The sequence below is a fragment of the Momordica charantia genome, assembly GCF_013281855.1.
Source record: "Momordica charantia cultivar OHB3-1 chromosome 5 unlocalized genomic scaffold, Mcharantia_2.0 BLBB01000005.1, whole genome shotgun sequence".
Lineage (NCBI taxonomy): Eukaryota > Viridiplantae > Streptophyta > Magnoliopsida > Cucurbitales > Cucurbitaceae > Momordica > Momordica charantia.
In genome coordinates, this window is record NW_028275163.1 from 17,225,408 (window position 1) to 17,246,849 (window position 21,442).

At 36.6% G+C, this 21,442-nt stretch overlaps 1 protein-coding gene across 1 annotated transcript; it reads right to left on the bottom strand.

The window, feature by feature from the left end:
• Positions 1–574: 574 nt before the first annotated feature.
• On the bottom strand, positions 575–12,423 carry EMB2654 (Tetratricopeptide repeat (TPR)-like superfamily protein). The gene is made up of 10 exons (XM_022301128.2): positions 11,952–12,423; positions 11,506–11,678; positions 11,253–11,358; positions 5,590–6,699; positions 5,388–5,493; positions 5,093–5,297; positions 3,231–3,363; positions 2,952–3,056; positions 2,227–2,347; positions 575–1,201 (listed from the first exon to the last, which is right to left on the bottom strand). The coding sequence occupies exons 1-10, from the start codon at positions 12,351–12,353 to the stop codon at positions 1,185–1,187; spliced, it is 2,478 nt and encodes an 825-aa protein (XP_022156820.1). The 5' UTR covers positions 12,354–12,423; the 3' UTR covers positions 575–1,184.
• Between the last annotated feature and the right edge of the window lie 9,019 nt (positions 12,424–21,442).

Here is a 21,442-nt window from a genome sequence, read left to right on the forward strand (position 1 = left end):
AAATACCTCTTTGACGGAAGCACGCTGCACGATGTTGGAAATGTGGAATGAGATCGATGGAAAGTCTATTCGGCAACGAAAAGTAGAAGGAAAAAATCGCTCGTTGATGGAAGCTCTGAAGAAGTACACAGACGGTATGCAATTCAATACTATCGACATTGATGAAGGTATGCACGAAAAAAGGGAAGACGCCGAGAAAAAAATCAAGGTTGGAGAAGGAAGCAGCAGCAAACGATTTTATTAATTCAAAAAATGATTTCACAAATTTGGAAGTTCTTAATTGATGAGAGAATAAAATCTTTTTTTAAGGAGAGATTTGAGGAATTTAGATTGAATAATTGAATAGGATCCACAATAATTAAATGAATATAATAAAAAATTAAGGATTCAAATCTTTTAAATTTTAAAATTATAATAAAATAAAAAGCAATAAATAAGGTAGAAATGGTATTAGAATAAAATCATATATGAAAAAATCTAAAAGCGTGAATTTGGAAAACTAAAGACATTTATGAAATTAAAAATTAAAAATAGTCTTCCCAAGATATTATCTAAATAAAATAAACTTCGTATCTAAGAAGATTTAAACATTGCAGTTGCACTTGAGATTTCGTTACAATGATCTATACACAGTTTTGACAAATAAGAACAATTTTGTTGGACAAATTTACATTATAAATAAAAATTTCCCTCCTAAAAAGCTCCTTCTGAATTCCTATGTGATCCAATAGCATATAGACAAGTGGATCACAAAATTAAAAAATCCACTTATTTATATGTTACTGGATCACGCATGAATTCAAGAGAAGCTCCCTCCTGAATCTTCAGGAAGGAAGCTTTATCCAATGTCCAATGACTTAAGTTAATAGACCTAGGATGGCAAGACAATTGTATTTCGGACAAATTCCACATATAACATATATACATAGAAATTTGGGCGCACTATAGATCTTGTAATGAAGCCAACTTGAGCATAGCTCAATTTAAGACATACATTCCCGATTAAAAGTCGTGGATTCAAATCCCCACCCTCATGTATTGTACTAAAGAAAGATCTTCAACAAGAGTATCCTTTGTAGAGTGTTGCAGACGTTACCGAAATTCGTCATCCATGTAGACTAAGGGTGAACGTGTAATAACACCCGTTAAATGGGAGGATATGAATACAAAAAGCTTGCTCCAGACTATCTTTTCAGAGATTCTGCATATGGTTATATAATGCAAAATATGTATAAATATATATAAATTGATAAATCACTACTTGATGGGAAATAATAAAAATGTAGTAAAACTAAACAAATCTTACGAAAGAAATAGTGTGACAACTCAACCCAAAATGACTGGAAAATCACAGTAACAATAACTGAATAGTTGAACTTTATACACCAGCATGAGGATTACGAAACAATTTTTTCTTTCGTCTCTCCTTTAAACTTCCAACTTCATCCTCCTGCTCCACTCGGGATAAATCATAAGTCCAGTTTCGTATGGCTTGTTATCAGAAGGAGACTTATGAAGAACCGTTCTCGCTATTTTGGGGAACATTTGGCTCAAGAGCACATCAAGAAGATTTATAGAGGCTTGAAAAACTACAGTTTGGTTCAACTTTAAATGACTGAAAAATTATAGTAACAATAATTGAATAGTTGAACTTTATAGACCAGCATGAGGATTAGGTAACAATTTTTTCATCGTCTCTCTCCTTAAAGCTTCCAAATTAGGGTATCATCCTCCGGCTCCACTCGGAACAAATCATAAGTCTAGTTTTGTATGGTTTATTATCAGAAGGAGCCCTATGAAGAATCGTTCTCAGTATTTTCGGGAACATTTGACTCGAGAGAAAGAGGAAGATTTTTAGAGGCTTGAAGATGCTCCGGGAGAAGTTTAAACTACAGCTAGGTTCAGAGCCTCCTGATATCTGACCAAAGAATCTAGTAATCATCGTTATCCAGTATCCTTAACAATTTAACCCGTTTTATTCGCGTCTCTTTCATTTGTTCTATCAAAGTATGGTTTCTTATGTAAATAGTATAGGGCTTGGATGGAATGGGTTCAAACTGTGGTCACCTACCTAAGATTAGGTAGATTTAATATCCTACAATGACAACAAAAAATGTTGCAGGATTGGCAGTTGCCCTGTGAGATTAGTCGAAATACACGCGAAGGCTCAGACACTTACAGATATAAAAAAAAAAAAAAGAAAAAAAAAACTACATAACCACGTACCAACTCTTTCTTTAATGACAGCGGCACACTCAGCACCCCCACAATTTTGTGCAAAGTAAAGTATGTCCTTGTACATTGCATTTGAGGGTTGAATTCCAGCATCATCCATCCACTGCAATACCTGCATATAAGTTCGCTTAAATTTCCATATCCCTGGCCATACAAGTATTGGACAGTTGGGTATATGTGAAAATTTATAAGAAATCATGTCATTCAACAGAATTTAAGTATTAGCAACTAGCAAGTTCTATTCTCTTTTCCTTTATAAATAGAAAGCAAAAATTTCATCAAAAGGGTGAAAGTACAAAGAAAAATTGTGACAAACTCCACAGTCCACATTAAAAAACAGAAACTAAGAAGTAGAGACAACTATATTATTTGGAAAAAACTGAAGTAAGCAACGTAAGAACTACTTTCAACTGAACATTCAAACGTTTATCCAGCTCTACAAATCGTGACTCTTGGCATCTTGACAAAAAGACTCGAAAGAAATTTATACTACCATGTATAGACAATCTCTAATAATTCATATGGTACTCCTCCAAAGTTTAGATTTACTCACAATCTGCTTTAATAATGGTACTGAGAAATCAGAAATACTTGTGACAACCAATGTCCAAGTTATACGCAACTCCTATAATCAATGTCATGGATATATATTTTTTTCATGCAGTAACAGCTTTTTAAAGGCCTTGAAATGCCATATTATAAAATATAAAGAGTACCTCAATGTATTTCCTCCAATTTCCAGCCGACAAAAGATTCTTCAGCAATATTGAATAAGTATTAATATTGACACTGGATCCCAATGCCATGAATCTGTAGAATAGCTGTATTCGGAATAAAATAGCTTAGAGTATATCCATTACAAGAATACTAACAGTTGGCAAATGTGATCAGAAAATGGAAAAAAAAAGAATTAAAGTGAAAAAACACGTGCAGAAAATTTAGCTCGATTACCAACATGAACTCATAAAAAAAATATACTAGTATTTTCCAACTACCTTCATCATAATCTCCGTCTTTCCACTTTTTCCCAGAAAGTTCAGAAGATGGTTAATGGTTCCTACTGAAACAAGATGCAAAGAGGGCTCCATTAGCTTGATTAAGTCAGTTGCTTTCCTCCAATCTCGTAGTCTGCATACAAATTTCAGTAAGTTTCTTGCTGAAAGAATGAACATAATAAGGAAAAAAATAAAAATAAAAAACCTGAAAACCTTTCGTGCAAAAGGATTCAAAATCAAGTGGGTTGTGTTGACAAAAGTGCAATGATTATATGCAATCGTAATCATAAGTGTTAAACATATGGAAAAAGCATGAAGATAATGGGCAGACTATGTCACCTAGATGGTTAATTTATGCTAGATTGCTGTCCAAGTAGCTCGCCACCTAAGAATTTACGAAGAAAATAGTGCAAAGCTTAGGTGAGCCTAGATACCCAGTAGCCTAAGTTAGTTGATACAAGAAGCCATCTAGCCTAAGTGAGTCGTAGCTTGACTGAAGTGAAATGAGGAAGCCACCTAGCCTACAACTTGAAACCACATAGCCCAAGGGAGTCGCAGGTGGGTGGTCAAAGACATTGTGCAACTCCATAGCATCCTTTATCCATTGTTTCAAAATGAGACAATGTTTTTATGAGTTATTTTGGAGCAAAATTTCCTAAAAGTATAGCACAGGTTTAGAAGAGATTAAAATTTATACCCATAAGCAGATGGATGGCTAGAAGTTTGTCAAAAGATGCCTTGAAACTTGTTTGCAGATTCCTCATCAAAGGAAACCTTGTGCATGGGGTAACTGGACTACTAGGGCTGAGTATTGGAAGGTTTCCATACAAAATCACTCCTCTGTGGCCAACTACACCACTGCTCCCTGTCAGTTCACGGCTGATTTGGAGCTCCAATTGCAGCATGGATCTAAATTAAAAGACAAAAGTGTGGACAGTGACCCTAGGGTTGTTGACCTATTGATCAATTGGTAATGGCACCCTGATATCGAGGTGACATGCGAACCTTCCGACACCATCTCACAACAATTCCCCTCTTTTCAGCTTGAGGACAAAGTAAAAGTTTGGGCAGATTACTGATGGGCAAACCAGGTACCTATACAATTTACTTACACTAGACACAATGGAGGTAGAGTAGTTAGCTATTAGTTAACTGTTATAGCTGTTGGTGTCAGTTAAGAGGGTTGTTCATTAGTCAAGAGTTCACCAGGAAGGGGAGCGAGTGGACTACCATTCGATATATGTATGTGAGGTTGAGTAGGACAACCTAAGAAAGATGTTCAGGCAGTTGAGGAGAGTACAAGCATCTTAAATGTTTCTTGTAAACATTCAACTTAATAAACATACACAGTTATACCACCCAGTCACTTCACAAATTTATCCAGCTAAGAAATTATATTATTTTCAGAAGACTACACGGAAGGATCGCTGGTGAGTCTACTAGTTCATCCAAACCAAATGCTCACAAAATTTTCTACTAACGGACAGTGAACTAACCCTCCTTGCCATATAAAAGAGTACAAGGTGAAATATTCCAATAGTGTGCCAAAATGTATATAAATAAAACATTGAACATATATATATGTACAATCTTACATGCTACAAGCTGACAACATATCAAAGAAATTGGCATCGTTGAAAGGGATTCCCTTGAAAGGACAGTGAACTAATTCAGAAGACTACACGGAAGGATCGCTGGTGAGTCTACTAGTTCATCCAAACCAAATGCTCACAAAATTTTCTACTAACGGACAGTGAACTAACCCTCCTTGTCATATAAAAGAGTACAAGGTGACATATTCCAATAGTGTGCCAAAATGTATATAAATAAAACATTGAACATATATATATGTACAATCTTACATGCTACAAGCTGACAACATATCAAAGAAATTGGCATCGTTGAAAGGGATTCCCTTCTCCTTCATGATATCTGCCAGAATAAGAACGTTGGAGGCCTGGTTTCCCTTACTAAATGCTTTCATCAAAGCGGAGCATGCGATATGATCCAGTTCAATGTTATTTGTTTCCATTTCATGAAACAAGGCGCAAGCCTTTTCCCAGTTCTCTGTTATGAAAATTAATTTACGAAAAATCAAAATAAAACAATTTATCTTTCTTGACCGTCTCAAATCAGATTAAAACAGAAAAAACCTACCAGATGCACTATATGCATTTATCATTGCTGTATATGTAACTAAATCAGTACAACAACCACTCCCCTTCATTGAGTTGAACATAGATTCTGCTTTCACAAGTTGACCCTGCAATGCACAAAAATTGAACGGTTAATAAAAGAACAGGATTTGTGTCAATTGATGGGTAGCCTAACAAGGGAAGAGTCTTGCTAGAGTACTTACCTGTTTGCTATAAGCACAGATCATAGAGGAGTAGATCTCTTTGGACAAAGGAATCCTCAAATCTACCATTTCTTTGAAAAAGTAGAGTGCTTCGTCATATCTTGACATCCTACTACAACTACTTATCAAGATAGTATATGTGACACAGTCTGGTTTAGTGTTCATTTTCTTCATTGATTTATACAAATTAATTGCCTTTTCATATTCACCAATATTCATATAGCTCCCAATAGCTGAATTATATGCAATAGTGTTCAGTGGAATTCCCCGAAGCTTGGCAGCTGAAAGTACAGCATCTATATTCACCTTTTGACCACATCGTCCACAAGCAGCCAAGAGGGTGCATATTGAGACAACATTTGGCTGGATTCCATCTTGCTCCATCTCACGTAAGATGTCAATAGCTTTAGTTAAATAACCATTACATCCATAAGCATCTATTAATGCATTGTAGGTAACAATATTTGGCTTACAGTTGTTTCTCTTCATCATATCAAACACTTCCCTAGCCCTTGCAGGTTGCTGAGATCTTCCAAATGCACTGAGTAAAGATGTATAAGACACAACATCAGGGCGAAAACCACTCCTTTTCATCTCATCAAAAACTAAAAATGCTTCTTTATCCATCCCATGGGAAGCATATGCACTTATTAGAGCATTATATGAAACAATGTTAGGTTTTATGCCTTCTCCCAGCATTGTATTAAATGCAGCTTTACAATCTTCAATCTGCCCACATACAGAATAAAGATGGATGATGCTGGTGAAAGTTACAACGTCAGGATGACATTCAGCCCTCTTCTCCCGCATGGAATTAAAAATTTCAATAGCTTGTCCATATTTTTTGACCTTTATCAAACAATGAATCACAATATTAAGTGTAGTTGTGTCAGGTCGGATTTTTGTGCCCTTCATCAATTCAAAATAGGACAAAGCTTTTGAATACTGAGCCCCACTTTTGTATGCAGATAGAACAATATTGTGAGTCACAAGATCAGGGCCAACCCCGTTGTCCGTCATTTTCTTGCAAACTCGCAAAGCTTCTCTCCAATTTCCACAAGATCCACATGCATTTATCAAGTTATTAAATGTTGATCGACTAGGAGGGATCTGCATCAATAAGGAAATAATAACTTTCATAGTATAATATATATACATTGATAATCAAAGTTAAAAAATTAATTTGTATATAAATTTATTGAAATTTTTTCAATATTTACAATATTGTTTTATAATTTTCTTCATTATATATTATCTTTATCATTAATATTTATTTTATATGTATAAATAAACAAAAAGTAATATCAGTAAAGACTGAACAATTTTTAAAATAACTGTAACTGAGTGGGTCTTTTGATGCAAAAAATTAAATATAATGAAGTTTACGTTTTTGTACAGAAGGGATGAAAACCCCTATCAAACAAATGAAATATGACCCCAAAAAAACGATAAAACCAGGAAATAAAGGGCATCAATCATCTAATCAAATAGAAAACTATATTGAACTCAAAAAATAAAAATAAAAAATAAAAAATAACTATGCATCTAACCTGGGTAGAAAACTGCAACTTGTGATGAATGTCACTTCATATATCCCAATAATTATCAATCCTTGATACTCCGATGACAACAAATCTCTTCCTTTCCTTCACAATCCAACCTAATTCCCTCTCAAGAAACCTTTCTTCTCCTTCACCTTCTACAAAATCTTCCCTCCCTACACTTTTTCTTCACTCAATACTACAGTTTGTATTTTACGTTAAAAAAAAAACACTTTTCTTTTTGTTATTTCTTGGGATGACAACTAAGAGATGCTTGACTAAACATTGTTTTTCAATTTTTTTTCCTTTTCAACACAAGGACTACCAAAGAACACACCAAATCTACACTAAAGAACAACATTACTGAGGTTATTTTTGTGAATATCAATATATAAACATTTATCGGTTGTCTTTTTAAATCTTTAAGGTTTTTATTTCTTTTCTTGTTGCAAGTCTCTTATTCCTTTATGTATTAGGTTTACTACTCTTTTTTGTATTAGGTCTTTCTCCTATATAAGAAGACCTAAGTTGCACTATTTGAATATATCAAAATATTTTATTCTCTTAAATTTAAGATGGTATCAGAGCGGGAGGTCCTATGTCCGAACTTCTACATTGTTTTTTTTTATAAGAAACTGCACTTTCATTGAGATAAATGAATAAAAACTACAAAAAGAGGGCGTACAAAAAAACAGCCCAGCAAAAGGAAACCCCTAAATAAACGGGCTCCAATCCAAAAGAATGACTCCTAACTGATAATTACAAAAAGCCTTAGTGACCGATCCCCATAGAGAAGTGTTAAATCTAATAAGATCCCACGTATAATCCACAGATCTCTCTACCCCCCTAAAAATTCTATTGTTTCTCTCCTGCCAAATACCTCATAGAGTAGCCAGAAAAGACGCTTGCCAAGGATAACGTCCTTTGTCTCGAAACGGGGAGAATAACAATACTTCCTCCATCATTGCCCTACAATCTCTGGAACGGGCCCAAAAAATCCCAAAACATCTAAAGAAACGAAGCCATAACTCCTACGCGAACTGACAAGACAACAACAAATGATCAAGATCCTCCGAAGCATTCCTACACAGAACACACCACTGCGGACCCAAATAAAGGGAGGATCTGATCCAAGGTATTAACTTTTCCAAGTAAGACTTGCCACCCAAAGAACTTGATCTTCTTTGGAATTTTAATCTCCCAAAGCGAGGTGAACCAAGGGGTCAACAGGGACGAAGAACAAGAAGAGGACGACAAGGAGTTCAGGACATGGAAAAAGGAGCTACAAGAAAAACCTTTCGAAGGATTGGGGGTCCACACCCTCACATCTTCCCTCCCAACAAATAAGGAAACTCTAGACAGCTAATCCAGTAAATCAAAAACCTCTGACGATTCCCGATCAGTCAAGGAACGAGTGAGCCCCAAAGAGATGGACAAACCCTCTTCTCCAGAACTTAAAACCTCGGCCACTGAAAGGAGTTTCTTATCAGATGAAAGTAGATCCGAGGGAAAGCAAGACACAAGGGTTTGTCGCCTATCCAAGTATCCTCCTAGAAGTACGTATTAAGACCTTCCCCCACAGAGACATGTAAAGAATGAGAGAAAACAGGGAAACCCAAAGCAATAGCCTTCTAGGGATTGTAGTTGCTTACTCTAGCCCCACCTGCCTGTACCCAATCAAACAGATGAAGCCCATACTTACTCACTATAATCTTTCGCCACAAGGCATTAGATTCGTGGAAGAACCGCCATAACCATTTAGCCAGGAAAGCCTCGTTTCTAATCCTCAAGTTCCCAATGCCTAGACCTCCCTCCTCCAGAGGCTTAGACACCTCTTTCCAGTTAACAAGATGAGCCCACCCCCTTCCTCCACACCTTCCCAAAGAAAATCCCTCATTAATTTCTCTAGCCTTTCACTCACAGTCACTGGGATTCTGAAGAGGGACAAAAAGTAGTTCGAAATGCCTCTGAGAACAAATTGAATTTAAGTGAGTCTCCCTCCTGAAAAAAAACCTTCTTCCAACTAGAGAGGCGCTTCTGAAACTTTTCCAGTACCGGCGGCCAAAAGATAGCAGACTTTGGATTGTGACCTAACGGAAGACCAAGATAAGAGGTCGGAAACTTACCAACTTCACACCCCACGAGAGTCGCCCACTCACTGATCTTGATGTCCTCACAATTAATTCCCAATAACGAACTCTTGCTCCTATTAATCTTCAAACCCGAAATGGCTTCGAAGAAATCGAGAAGGCAATTAAGGTTTTTAAACGCAGTAGGATTGCTAGAACAGAAAAGGATGGTATCATCAGCAAACGGAAGGTGAGAGACGGATTTTCTCCCTACCCACTTCAAAAGCTTCCAAAGCCCCTTTCTCCACTGCAACAGAGATTAGTCTACTTAGGATATCCACCACCAGAATAAACAGGAAAGGGGATAAAGGATCACCTTGCCTGAGGCCTCTCGAGGCTAGGATTTCCCCCCTAGGTCTCCCATTCACCAAAATAGAGAAATTCACCGACCTAATGCAATTCCAAATCCACCCTCTCCATTTGTAACCAAAACCTTTCTTCCACAAAACCTTATCCAAAAAATCCCAATCTACATGATCATAGGCCTTTTCAAAATCAATCTTAAAAATCGCACCCTCTTTTTTGCTCTTTCTATAATCCTCAATCGATTCATTGGCAAATCAACACCTGATCCAAAATTTGTCTCCCTGTAATAGAAGCCCCTTGCGTCTCTGAAATGGTAGTCGGCATAACCTTTTTAACCTGTCAGCGAGGGTCTTGGCAATCATTTTATGGCTTGTAATCAGACTGATGGGTCTAAACTCTTTGACTTTGATTGCATTAACCTTCTTCGAAATGAGACACACATACGTTTCATTCATAGAAGCATCAATCACCCCTCTTTCATGGAACTCCTTAAACACTTTCATCAAGTCCTCCTTAACTCCATCCCAGTTATCCTAAAAGAACACCATAGTGAAACCATCCGGGCCAGGGGACTTATCTCTATCAAAGCCAAACACAACCCTACGAACTTCTTCTAACGAGAAGGGAGCTTCAAGGTTTTCTTTCTCTACCACCGAGATGGGGTTCCAATCCAAACCTTCCAAGAAAGGCCTGGAACACGATGTTGGGGAGTATAAGTTCTTAAAGAACAAAATCACTTCCTCCTCAATTTCTGATCCTCACACAGCACCTCCCCAGACTCATTAACCAAGGAAGAAATAACATTCTTACTTCTTCTCCCATTAGCCAAACTATGGAAAAACCTGGAATTACAGTCACCTTATTTAGCCCATTTGAACTTAGCTTTTTGTCTACAACTTTGATCCTCCTTATGAAGAATCTCACCAAACAGACCTTGTTATTTCCTCCCCATTTATAATGATTTCCACTTGTTGGTTCTTGTGCAATTATCCAAGCCCACGAGTGAGGGAGAGTGTTGAGATATCCATATATGAATTAAAATCTACCCAACCCATCAGCTTAAGCTTTTGGGTTGAGTGGTGGTTTATTCATCCTTAAAATAATTGTGTGTCTCAAATCTAGAAAGGGTAGGACCCCAAGAAGTCGGACCAAAAATAAGACATATGGGTCAATGTAAATTTGATAAGGGAAAGTGCACAAATCCATAGTCACCAGTTTTCTCACAGACCTACAGAAACCCCATACTCAATTTCTCCACTCGAAATTTAGGACATTGAAGTCCCCAACTAAACACCAATAAGACCGACACAACTCATAAAGACTTCCTAGATCTTTCCCAAACCCAATATCTCACAGGCTTGTGCACTCCACTTATTCAACCTGACTGCAAGTTAGGGAAGTTAAACAAAAGATAAAAAGAAAACAACCTGGAATACCTCCATAAAAGAAATTTTACACAAATCCCCAGGTCTTAGGGCATTCATGATTGACCTTGTGAGGGTTTTAACTATCAATTTTTTAAGGTATGTAGTCCTAGTTCTTTGATATTGATGAACATTGAATGGATGAAGATTATGGGCATACAAACACATATTATGTGTGTGTATAACTTGAACAATCAAAGACAAGAAGGTTGCTCACAGTCAGTCAGAGCCACTAAGATCATAAGGTAAGTATAAATACACACAGCAGCACGTAGCATGTCTTCCATTATATTCATCGCCCAACGCCATTGGCCTGCTCTACCATGTGCATTGATTAGGGCATTGTAAGTCTCGGCATCAGGTTTGCATCTAATAAGAAATCATTTAATTAACAATATTTGAACAGAGGTAAGAATGGCATCACAACAAACAAAGCATCAAGAATACCTTCACAGAACCATAGAAAAAAAAGAATCCTCAATACTTAAAACAATACATGGTGAATCTAAGACCTACCTCCACTTTTCCATTTCAAAAAACAAACCACGAGCTTGATCGGTTCGGTTATGTCGGGCATGCAGCCTTATCATCATATTGTAGATATCATTACGGGCACAATAATTCTGTTGGTTCTTCATCCAAACAAATACTTGAACACAGTGTTCAATAGACCCACTTTGAGTCAACTCCTGCGACAAGGGTAAAGAACGGTTGTATTAAGAAACGAAAAATTATCACATTGAGATATATGTTTCCCGCCATATAACATTCATGTAGTAGATAATAAAAGGCTTGCTAACTCAAGTCTCCATCACGTAAATGGAACTTATACACATATCAAGCTCGTAAATGTCGCTCGTAAATTCTCCAAATCAGTCATACCAATCGACGAATTAGAGTCTAACAAACTGTTTCCGTCGCACAATAAGGTATTAAAATGAGAGACAGAGGAAGTCATGTACCTTCATAAGAGCAGGGTAATTCTTTCTAGCAAATCGTCCAACCCAGCAATTCAGCAAAGCCTCGACATCGCTATGATTTTGTAGCTTCAGAATTCTTTGGACGACCTCAGTGACCGTCCAGTCCTTCTGGAATCGTTCGCCCTCAACTCGCAACTGGTACCGCCTGGGTATATCGACTTTTCGGAGTCCATTAACGAGGGTTCGAATTTCGTGCTTGCCATTGTTGTAGTCCACTAGAACTTGCTTTTTCTCTGCGAATGCCGATTCGTTATTGGAGTTCTTGCAAATGATGAGCGATTTTTGGAGAGTGGAATTGAAGCTCCGACCAGATAAATCGGTAGGTTGGGAGATTCTGCGGTGGTGGGAGGGGCGGTAATGGCAGTGCGGTGACAGCGTCGCCATGGAGTAGAGACTAGAGAGAGAGAGAGAGAGAGCATGAGAACTGCAGTGAGGCTAGCGACTAGGAAGAAACCAAGCGTTAGACGGAAAAGGATTAACTCTTTATTGGAAAATTGCCAAAAATAACTCAAAAAACAAAAAATTGAAATTGGTCTATTTCTGTAAAATAAAGTTTTCTATCATTTTTTGTTTATGTCCGACTCAAGGTTCGAAATGTTGAGATCAAGTAATTTTTTCTAATCCTTTTCCAAAAATAAACCCATTTTAGTAAGGTGTGAAAATTTTATTTGAGAGATTAACTTGTATTCGAAATCAAACAATAAAATCCAAAACTTTGAATTAAGATTTAATTAAAATCTTTTTCAAAAAATTGAAAACTTAACTTATTTTAAACTTACGAAATTAAACTTAAATTCTAATTAAAAATTAGAACTCAAAATTAGAAAATCTCAAAATTTAAATTATCAATTTAGGAAAAAATCCAAACGCACAATTCAAATCCAAAAAGTAAGGGATTACCCTGATCAATGTTAGCAACCTAATTAAGAACTCTAACATAAAACATGCAACAAGTTAAATCTCAAATCTATCTAGTTAACTAGGGAGCATCCTATACCTAACTAACTCACAAGCATCAACACGACAAAACATAAAACAAACATGTTACGCATAAGCAAATAAATTCAAACATAACTTAAGATAATAATAAGTCCATAAATCAATGAACTATAAGATAACAAGTTCACGTACCTGGTGATGGAGAGGAGACTAATAAAGACAATAACATTAAACGTCCTAGGTTTTAGGTCAGTCTACAGGACCAACTCCGCTCTGAGACCAACTGTAACACCCCCAAATTTCTAACCATACAAATGGGGCACGTTACTAAAATCTCGTATATAGCTCAACTCAAACAAGATGATAGAACTAAATTTTTTTTTTTTGAACAAGATACGAACTTCTCATTGAAATAATGAAAAGGAATAAAAATTGATTAAAGATACAAACTCTCGAGAGAGTGAGAAGCAAATAAAATAAAATTACAACTGAAAACTAAAAACTCATAAAACTCATAAAACTTAACACTCATAAATTTGAAATAAAAGCACCCCAATTTAAATTAATCAAACTAGGGCGATAAGGATTAAATAAAGAAGATAAAGAACTCCAATGGGAAGCCTTGAAGTTAGCAAGATCGAAGCGAGTTGACAGAGACTGCTTCTTTTCTTCAAAAATCTTTAGGTTTCTTTCATACCACAGATCATATACTAAAGTCTTGACTCCATTTAGCCAGAGAATAGAAGCTTTAGGATTCAGAATAGGCCCCAATAGAAACTGAATCATGTTGTCTGCCATCTTTTGATAAAAAAACCCAATCCATATTGAATTCCTTTAGCAATAAATTCCAACACTAACTTGCATACCAGCGTAAGAAAAAGAGATGTTCCATGTGATGGGATGTTAATCCCGCAGCAGAAAACAGATCGAGATCATGAATTTTGAAGAACAAAATCAAATGTGCAAAAGGAAGAAAATACAGGGAAAAAATGTTTTCCCTTACCTTTGAAGAACTTTTCTTCCTCGATTCAATCGAACACCACTAAAGATCTTCCGTGCTATCCTCTTGGTACTGAGAACTCGCTTGTGGAAGCGTTGATTTGGATCGCAAGGGAATTCTAGGGAGAAAACTTGAGTTGATTTTCAACAGGTTTTTTTTTCAACAGAACTCTGCAAACTGCAACAAGTATGACGTGGGGTAACTCCCCGTCATCACTAACCTCCCACTCCCTGCAATTAAGCATGGGTGTGTTATATTAATATTAATTAATTTTAATTATATTAATAATAATAATTAATTAATCTTATTAATCTAATTAATAATTAATTAATTAATTAATTATTAATCTAATTAATTATTAATTAATTAATTAATTATTAATCTAATTAATGATTAATTAATTAATCAATTTTATATATATATATATATATTTTGAATAAATAAATAATTAACACTTAATTATTTATTGCAAAAAATAGAATCATATTCTAAAACATTTCTTTCACATAACCTATAGTTAAATGTACATGTTATGCACATTATTTTTAACCTATAGTTTTAATATAAGTCATATTCATAGTAATTTTATTTGAATCTCATTCAAATAATTTCTCTCATAATATATAGTTTTAATTAAATTAACTATATATTATAATGTATCAATATACATATATATAATCCCTTGAGCAATTTGAACATTTCAAATTCTTCCAAAGAAACTTGATCCTCGTTTTACCCGTTGTGAGCTAGCAAAGGGACCTAATGGACCTACATATCAAAAGCTCCAACGATATGAGATTAATCGGTCCAACTCATTAACCAAGTTAATCAACATTCGTAAACTACGGGTCACTCCACTAAAGACCAGTAGCTGCACTCTTCTCACTGTAGAATATTTTCATGTCCACGGATATACGACAATTAATGGCAAGTCAATCCTTTAAGAGTGCTCATAACTCAAGTTGGGTCAAATTACCCGTTTTACACCTAAGTTACATCTTACTCCTTAAATACTCCTGCTCTTGAAATGGACAACCCGGTTATGGTCCAACCAATAACCGAAAGTCCCTCTCGGGACAATGAAAGGGTGGGACCCCATGTTCAAGTCCCAGAGTCAACATTTAAGAGAACACTCATATACTCCCCGAAAGTCGGGGAGGAGTGAATTCCATCTCATGAAGTTATGTTCCCAGCTCCCCACTCGATCTCGTCCCCAAAATGGTAGGAATATTGAGTCGGCAACTCGGGCCACTCTCACCCATACATATTAAAGGACGAGCCTTCACGGGCAGGAGTCCATAACTCACTCAAGATTGAGAATGAGTTGCCTAGTCATCCTATGAAATAGCAATCTGTTAGTCAACGGCGTTACATCTAAAGATCGGCTATTTCGTTGTCCAGTCTTATACAAACTCATTGTATAGGATACCCCACTCGCATATCTCCACACGAATGACGTATATCCGGGTCGTCTGTAACATTTACAAAGTGGGTCGTATCCATAGTGTTGCCATGACAAAGTACGCAACCTTATCCATGTACTATAGACCCTTTAGGTTATTCCCGGGACATTATCCATTTGTATATTGAGAGTATATCAAATATATATCCAGTATATATACTGTCCCGATTACATGACAATAACTTTGGATGTTTAGTTTATTGGATTTAGACAATGCATTGCTATGAATTCAACAACAAATTGATTTAATAAAACTTCATTGAATATAAATTTATTTTTACATAAATACAAACCACGAGTTTAGGGCAACACACCCAACATACTCCCACTTGAACTAAACACTAATGGGGTGTACATAATCATAAAGCAAACGGAAATACAATATACTAGGGCATACACTATACCTGTTACACTTTCTCCCACTTGCCCTAGACTAACTGTACAATGCTCGTAGACCTAGACTTTCTAGATGGCCCTCAAACACTTTAGCCGTCAATGCCTTCATAAAAGGACCATCAATGTTGTGCTCTGAAGCGATCTTTGTGACGATCACATCTCCTCGTTGCACTATCTCCCGTATGAGGTGGTACATTCTTTCTATGTGCTTGCCTCTTTTGTGGCTTCGAAGCTCTTTAGAATTTGCAACAGCACCACTGTTATCACAATAAAGTGTGATGGACAAGTTCATATTTGGACGACTTTCGAATCGGTCAAGAACTTTCTAAGCCAAATTGCTTTTGTTGCTGCTTCACAAGCTGCAACGTACTCAGCCTCCATCGTGGAGTCTGCGATGCATCCTTGTTTGATGCTTCGCCAAACTACCGCTCCCCCATTAAGAGTGAATATCGACCCCGACGTGGATTTCCTAGAATCCTTGTCTTTTGAAAGTCAGAGTCATGTATCCTATAAGGATCAAATCCTTAGAGCCATACACGAGCTTGTAGTCCCTCGTTCTCCTAAGATACTTGAGGATTCCTTTAACAACAGTCCAATGATCATATCCTGGGTTGGATTGATACCTACTGACCATCCCTACTGCATAGCAAATGTCAGGCCTAGAGCACAGCATAGCATACATCAGGCTGCCCACTACTAAAGCATAGGGTATGCGTCTCATATCCTCAACTTCTTGAGGTGTCTTAGGACATTCTTAGACATATGAATTTAATGCCTGAAAGGCAATAAATCCTTCTTAGAATTCTGCATCAAATATCGAACAAGCATCTTGTCGATATAAGTTGCTTGAGACAGGGCTAGCATTTTGTTCTTGCGATCCCTTAGAATTTGGATGCCAAGAACATACTGAGCTTCTCCCAAATCCTTCATTTGGAACTCAGTAGCTAGCCACTTCTTTATGTTAGTGAGATATCCTACATCATTCCCAATGAGTAGGATATCATCCACATACAACATTAAGAAGGCTACGGTGTTGTTGACGATCTTCTTGTATACACAAGGTTCATCAACATTTTGATCAAAACCATAAGATTTGATTGCAGTATGAAAGCTTATGTTTGAAGATCGAGATGCTTGTTTCAATCCGTAGATGAACCGTTTAAGCTTGCAAACATTTTGCTCTTGACCTTGAGCTATGAACCTCTCGGGTTGAGACATATAAATACTTTCTTCAAGATTCATTTATAAAGGCAGTTTTGACGTCCATTTACCAAATCTCATAGTCATAATATGTGGCAATGGACAAAAGTATTCTTATGGACTTCAGCATAGCTACAGGGGAGAAGGTTTTTTCACAGTTCACTCATTCCCTTTGTGTGTAGCCTTTTTCAACAAGTCTCATCTTATATGTCTGTACCTATCCTTCGACGTCTCGTTTTCTCTTGTAAATCTATTTGCACCCTATGGGTCTTACCCCGTCAGGTTGGTCTACAAGTTCTCAAACGGAATTGAAGTACATAGACTCCATTTCTAGGTCCTGAAGGGATGTGAATCCCGGAGCGGAAGCAGACCGTTATTCGTGATATTTGGGTAACAAAATCAAAATGTGCAAGAAGGAAAAACAGGGGAAAAATTATACCTTTGAAGAACTTTTCTTCAATGAATTTCCCTCGAACACCACCACTGAATCTTCCTTGCTATCCTCTTGAGTTTCGAGATCACGCTTGCGGGAGCGTTTCCTTGGAACGAGAGGGAGAGTTTGAGAGAGATCGATTGAGAGAGAATGAGAGTTCTTTCTATTTTCTCGTTCTGTAACCATTGCAGAACTGCAAAAGGAAGAACACCAAAAAGCAGTGACGTGGGGAGTTCCCCCACGTCACTTAACTACCCACTCCTCTGCAATTTTGCAGGGGAGTTAATTATTAACTTATATATTAATATTATTAATTAATAATAATAATAATAATTAATATATATAATTTATTAACTAATCATATTAATTAATAAATATAATTAATTATTAATCCAGTTAATAATTAATTAATAAATATATATATATATATATATCAAATAAAATAAATAATTAACCCTTAATTATTTATCACATGAATAGAATCATATTCTAAAACATTTCTCTCGTATAACCTATAGTTCTAATGTACATCTTATGCACATTATTTTTAACCTATAGTTTTAATATGAATCTTATTCATATTAATTTTATTTGAATCTCATTCAAATAATTTCTCTCATAATATATAGTTTTAATTTATAATTAACTATATATTATAATGTATCAATATACATATAATCCCTTAAGTAATTTGAACAATTCAAATTCTTCCAAAAACTTGATCCTCGTTTTACCCGTTATGAGCTAGCAAGGGGGTCCTAATGGACCTACAGATCAGAAGCTCTAACGATGCAAGATTAATCGGTCAAACTCATTGACCGAGTTAATCAAGATTCATTAACTACGGGTCATTCCACTAAAGACCCGCAGTTGCACTCTTCTCACTGCAGAATGTTTTCGTGTCCATGGCTATACGACCATTAATGACGAGTCAATCCTTCACGAGAGCTCATAGCTCAAGTTGTGTCAAATTACCGTTTTACCCTTGAGTTACATCTTACTCCTTAAATACCACTGCTCCTCTAATGAAAAACTCGATTATGGTCCGACCAATAACCGAAAGTCCCTCTCAGGCCAATGAGAAGGTGGGGCCCCTTGTTCAAGTCCCGGAGTCAGCATTTAAGGGAACACTCATCTACTCCCCTAAAGTCGGAGATGAGTGAATTCCATCTTGTGAAGTTATGTTCCCAACTCCCCACTCGGTCTTGTCCCCAAAATGGTAGGAATGTTGAGTCGGCAACTTAGGCCACTCTCACCCATACAGATCAAAGGACGAGCCCTCACGGGCAGGAGTCCATAACTCACTTAAGATTGAGAATGAGTTGCCTGGTCATCCTAAGAAACAACAATCTATTAGTTAACGGTGTTACATCTAAAGATTGGCTATTTTGTGGTCTGGTCTTATACAAACTCATTGTATAGGATACCCCTACTCGCATGTCTCCACACGAATGACCTGGATCGAGTCGTCTGTAACCTTTACAGAGTGGGCCGTATCCATAGTGTTGCCAGGATAAGGTACCTAACCTTATCCATATACTATAGACCCTTTAAGTTATTCACGGGACATTATCCACTTGTATATCAAGGTATATCAAATATATACCTCGTATATCAGGGGTATATCAAATATATACCCAGTACATATACTGCCCCGGTTACACTAAAGTAACATCGGATGTTTAGTTTATTGGATTTTGGACAATGCAATGCTATGAATTCAAGAACAAATTTATTGAATAAAACTTTATTGAATATATATTTGTTTTTACACAAAATACAAACTACGAGTTTAGGACAACACACCTAACAATACCCTTCTCGAGCTTTAACATTAATCGGACCACAAATGTCTGAATGTAGAAGTTCTAAGGGCTCTTTGGCTCTACAACCTTTTCTAGTAAAAGTTCTTTTAGTCATCTTGCCTTCAAGACAAGACTCACAAGGTGGTAAAGAGTTGTCTTCTAACTTGCTTAGAAAACCATTCTTAACCAATCTCCCAATCCTATTGAGATTAATGTGATCTAATCTTAAGTGCCAAAGATAGGTATTTTCTTTAGGAGGAACTTTTTGCCTTTTATTTTCAGTTTTATCATTTTTAAACAACTCGATATTTAAAACAGCTTTAGTTATGGTTGGTCTTAGCATATACAAGTTTTTTCAAGCTTAGCAGAACAAATATTTACACCATTTCTAGAAATGAACGCTTCATTTAATTGAAAAGAAATTGAATACAAATGTTCTAACAAACAAGAAATTGAAATTAAGTTCCTTTTGATTTTTGGAACTACATACACATTATCTAATAATATATACAAATTCTTACTTGTAAACAACTTGAGCTCCCCTACCGCCACAGTTGAGACGACCTCTCTCGTTCCGACCTTGAGAGTCATATCTCCGGCTTCAAGCTGCCTTCAAGAACTAATTCTCTGAAACGAAGAGTAAATGTGATTAGTGGCTCCTGAATCTAATATCCAGGCGGATTCATCATTCTCTACTAAACATGTTTCCAAAACAATTTACCTTCATTGGCTTTCTTCTTCTTGGCTAGGTATTTTGGGCAATTGCACTTTCAATGCCCGTCCACGTTGCAGTGGAAACATTTTCCTTTGTCTGCAACCTTGTCTTTGCCTTTCTTGGCAACAACAGTAGTGGAGTCAGGTTTAGACCCCTTACCAGCAGTCTTCTTCTTCTTGAAAGTCTTATTTCCAGAAGAAGAAGGCAGAGATTTGGTTCCAGAGGACAAACCTCGGTGGAACCTTTTGGAGGTGGCAACATTTGCCTCCCCTTCTTGTCCCTTACTTTTCATAAGAGACTAGTAGGTTTGCAACTCGTTTAAGAGCGTGGTAAGAGTGTACTCCAGCTTATTGGTAACTGCATTACCTAATTTAGTTGATGAACTAGCTCTTTCTGTAGTGTTTTTGGATATCTCATTCAATACTAGTCTACTGCGAGGTTGATGACTCCTAATGTGGTCTTCCTCTAAGAATGTTGCATTTGTCGACACAAATACCTTATTCTCTTGAGGATTATAAAACAAACCACCTTTTGATTCTTTTGGGTAACCTACAAATAGGCATAATTTTGAACGTCGTTCCAATTTCTTAGGGTTTTCACCAACACGTGTGTTGGACAGCCCCAAATCCTAAAGTGACGTAAACTACCTTTACTCCCTTTCCATAGCTCATAAGGTGTTTAAGAAACACTCTTAGAGGGAACATTGTTCAAAATGTAGACAACGGTCTCTAACGTATGTCCCCAAAAGGAATCAGGTAATTGAGCATAGCTCATCATAGAGCGAATCATGTCTAACAGGTTCGGTTTCTTCTTTCAGATACACCGTTCTGTTGAGGCGTATTAGGTGCAGAGAGTTGTGACTGAATTCCATGTTCTATCAAATAGTCTTGGAATTTCAAGTCCATGTACTCTCCACCTTGATCTGATCGAAGTGTCTTTATTGATTTACCTAATTGGTTTACAACTTCTGCCTTATATTCCTTGAACTTTTCAAGGGTTTCAGACTTGTGATGCATTAGGTAAATATGATCATACCTAGAATAATCATCAATGAAGTTGATGAAATATTCATACCCACCTCGAGCTCTTACGTTCATTGGTCCACGGAGGTCTGAGTGAACGAGCTCTAAGGATATCGTGGCTCTAAGACCTTTTCCAGTAAAAGATCTTTTAGTCATCTTTCTTTCATGATAGGACTCACACGGTGGTAAGGAGTCCTCTTCTAACTTATTTAGAAGTCCACTCTTAACCAGCCTTCCAATCCTATTGAGATTTATATATCCAAGTCTTAAGTGCCATAAACAGGCGTTAGAAGAAACCTTTTGTCTTTTATTCTGAGTTTCGACAGTTCTAAACATCTCAGTATTAAAGACAAAATTTGCTCTAGTTGGTATTCACTTGTATAAGTTGTTTTCGAGTATAGTAGAACAAATTTGAATACCTTTTCTAAATATGAACACTTCATTAATTTCAAAGGATATTTTATACATTTGTTCTAATAAACATGAGATAGATATTAAGTT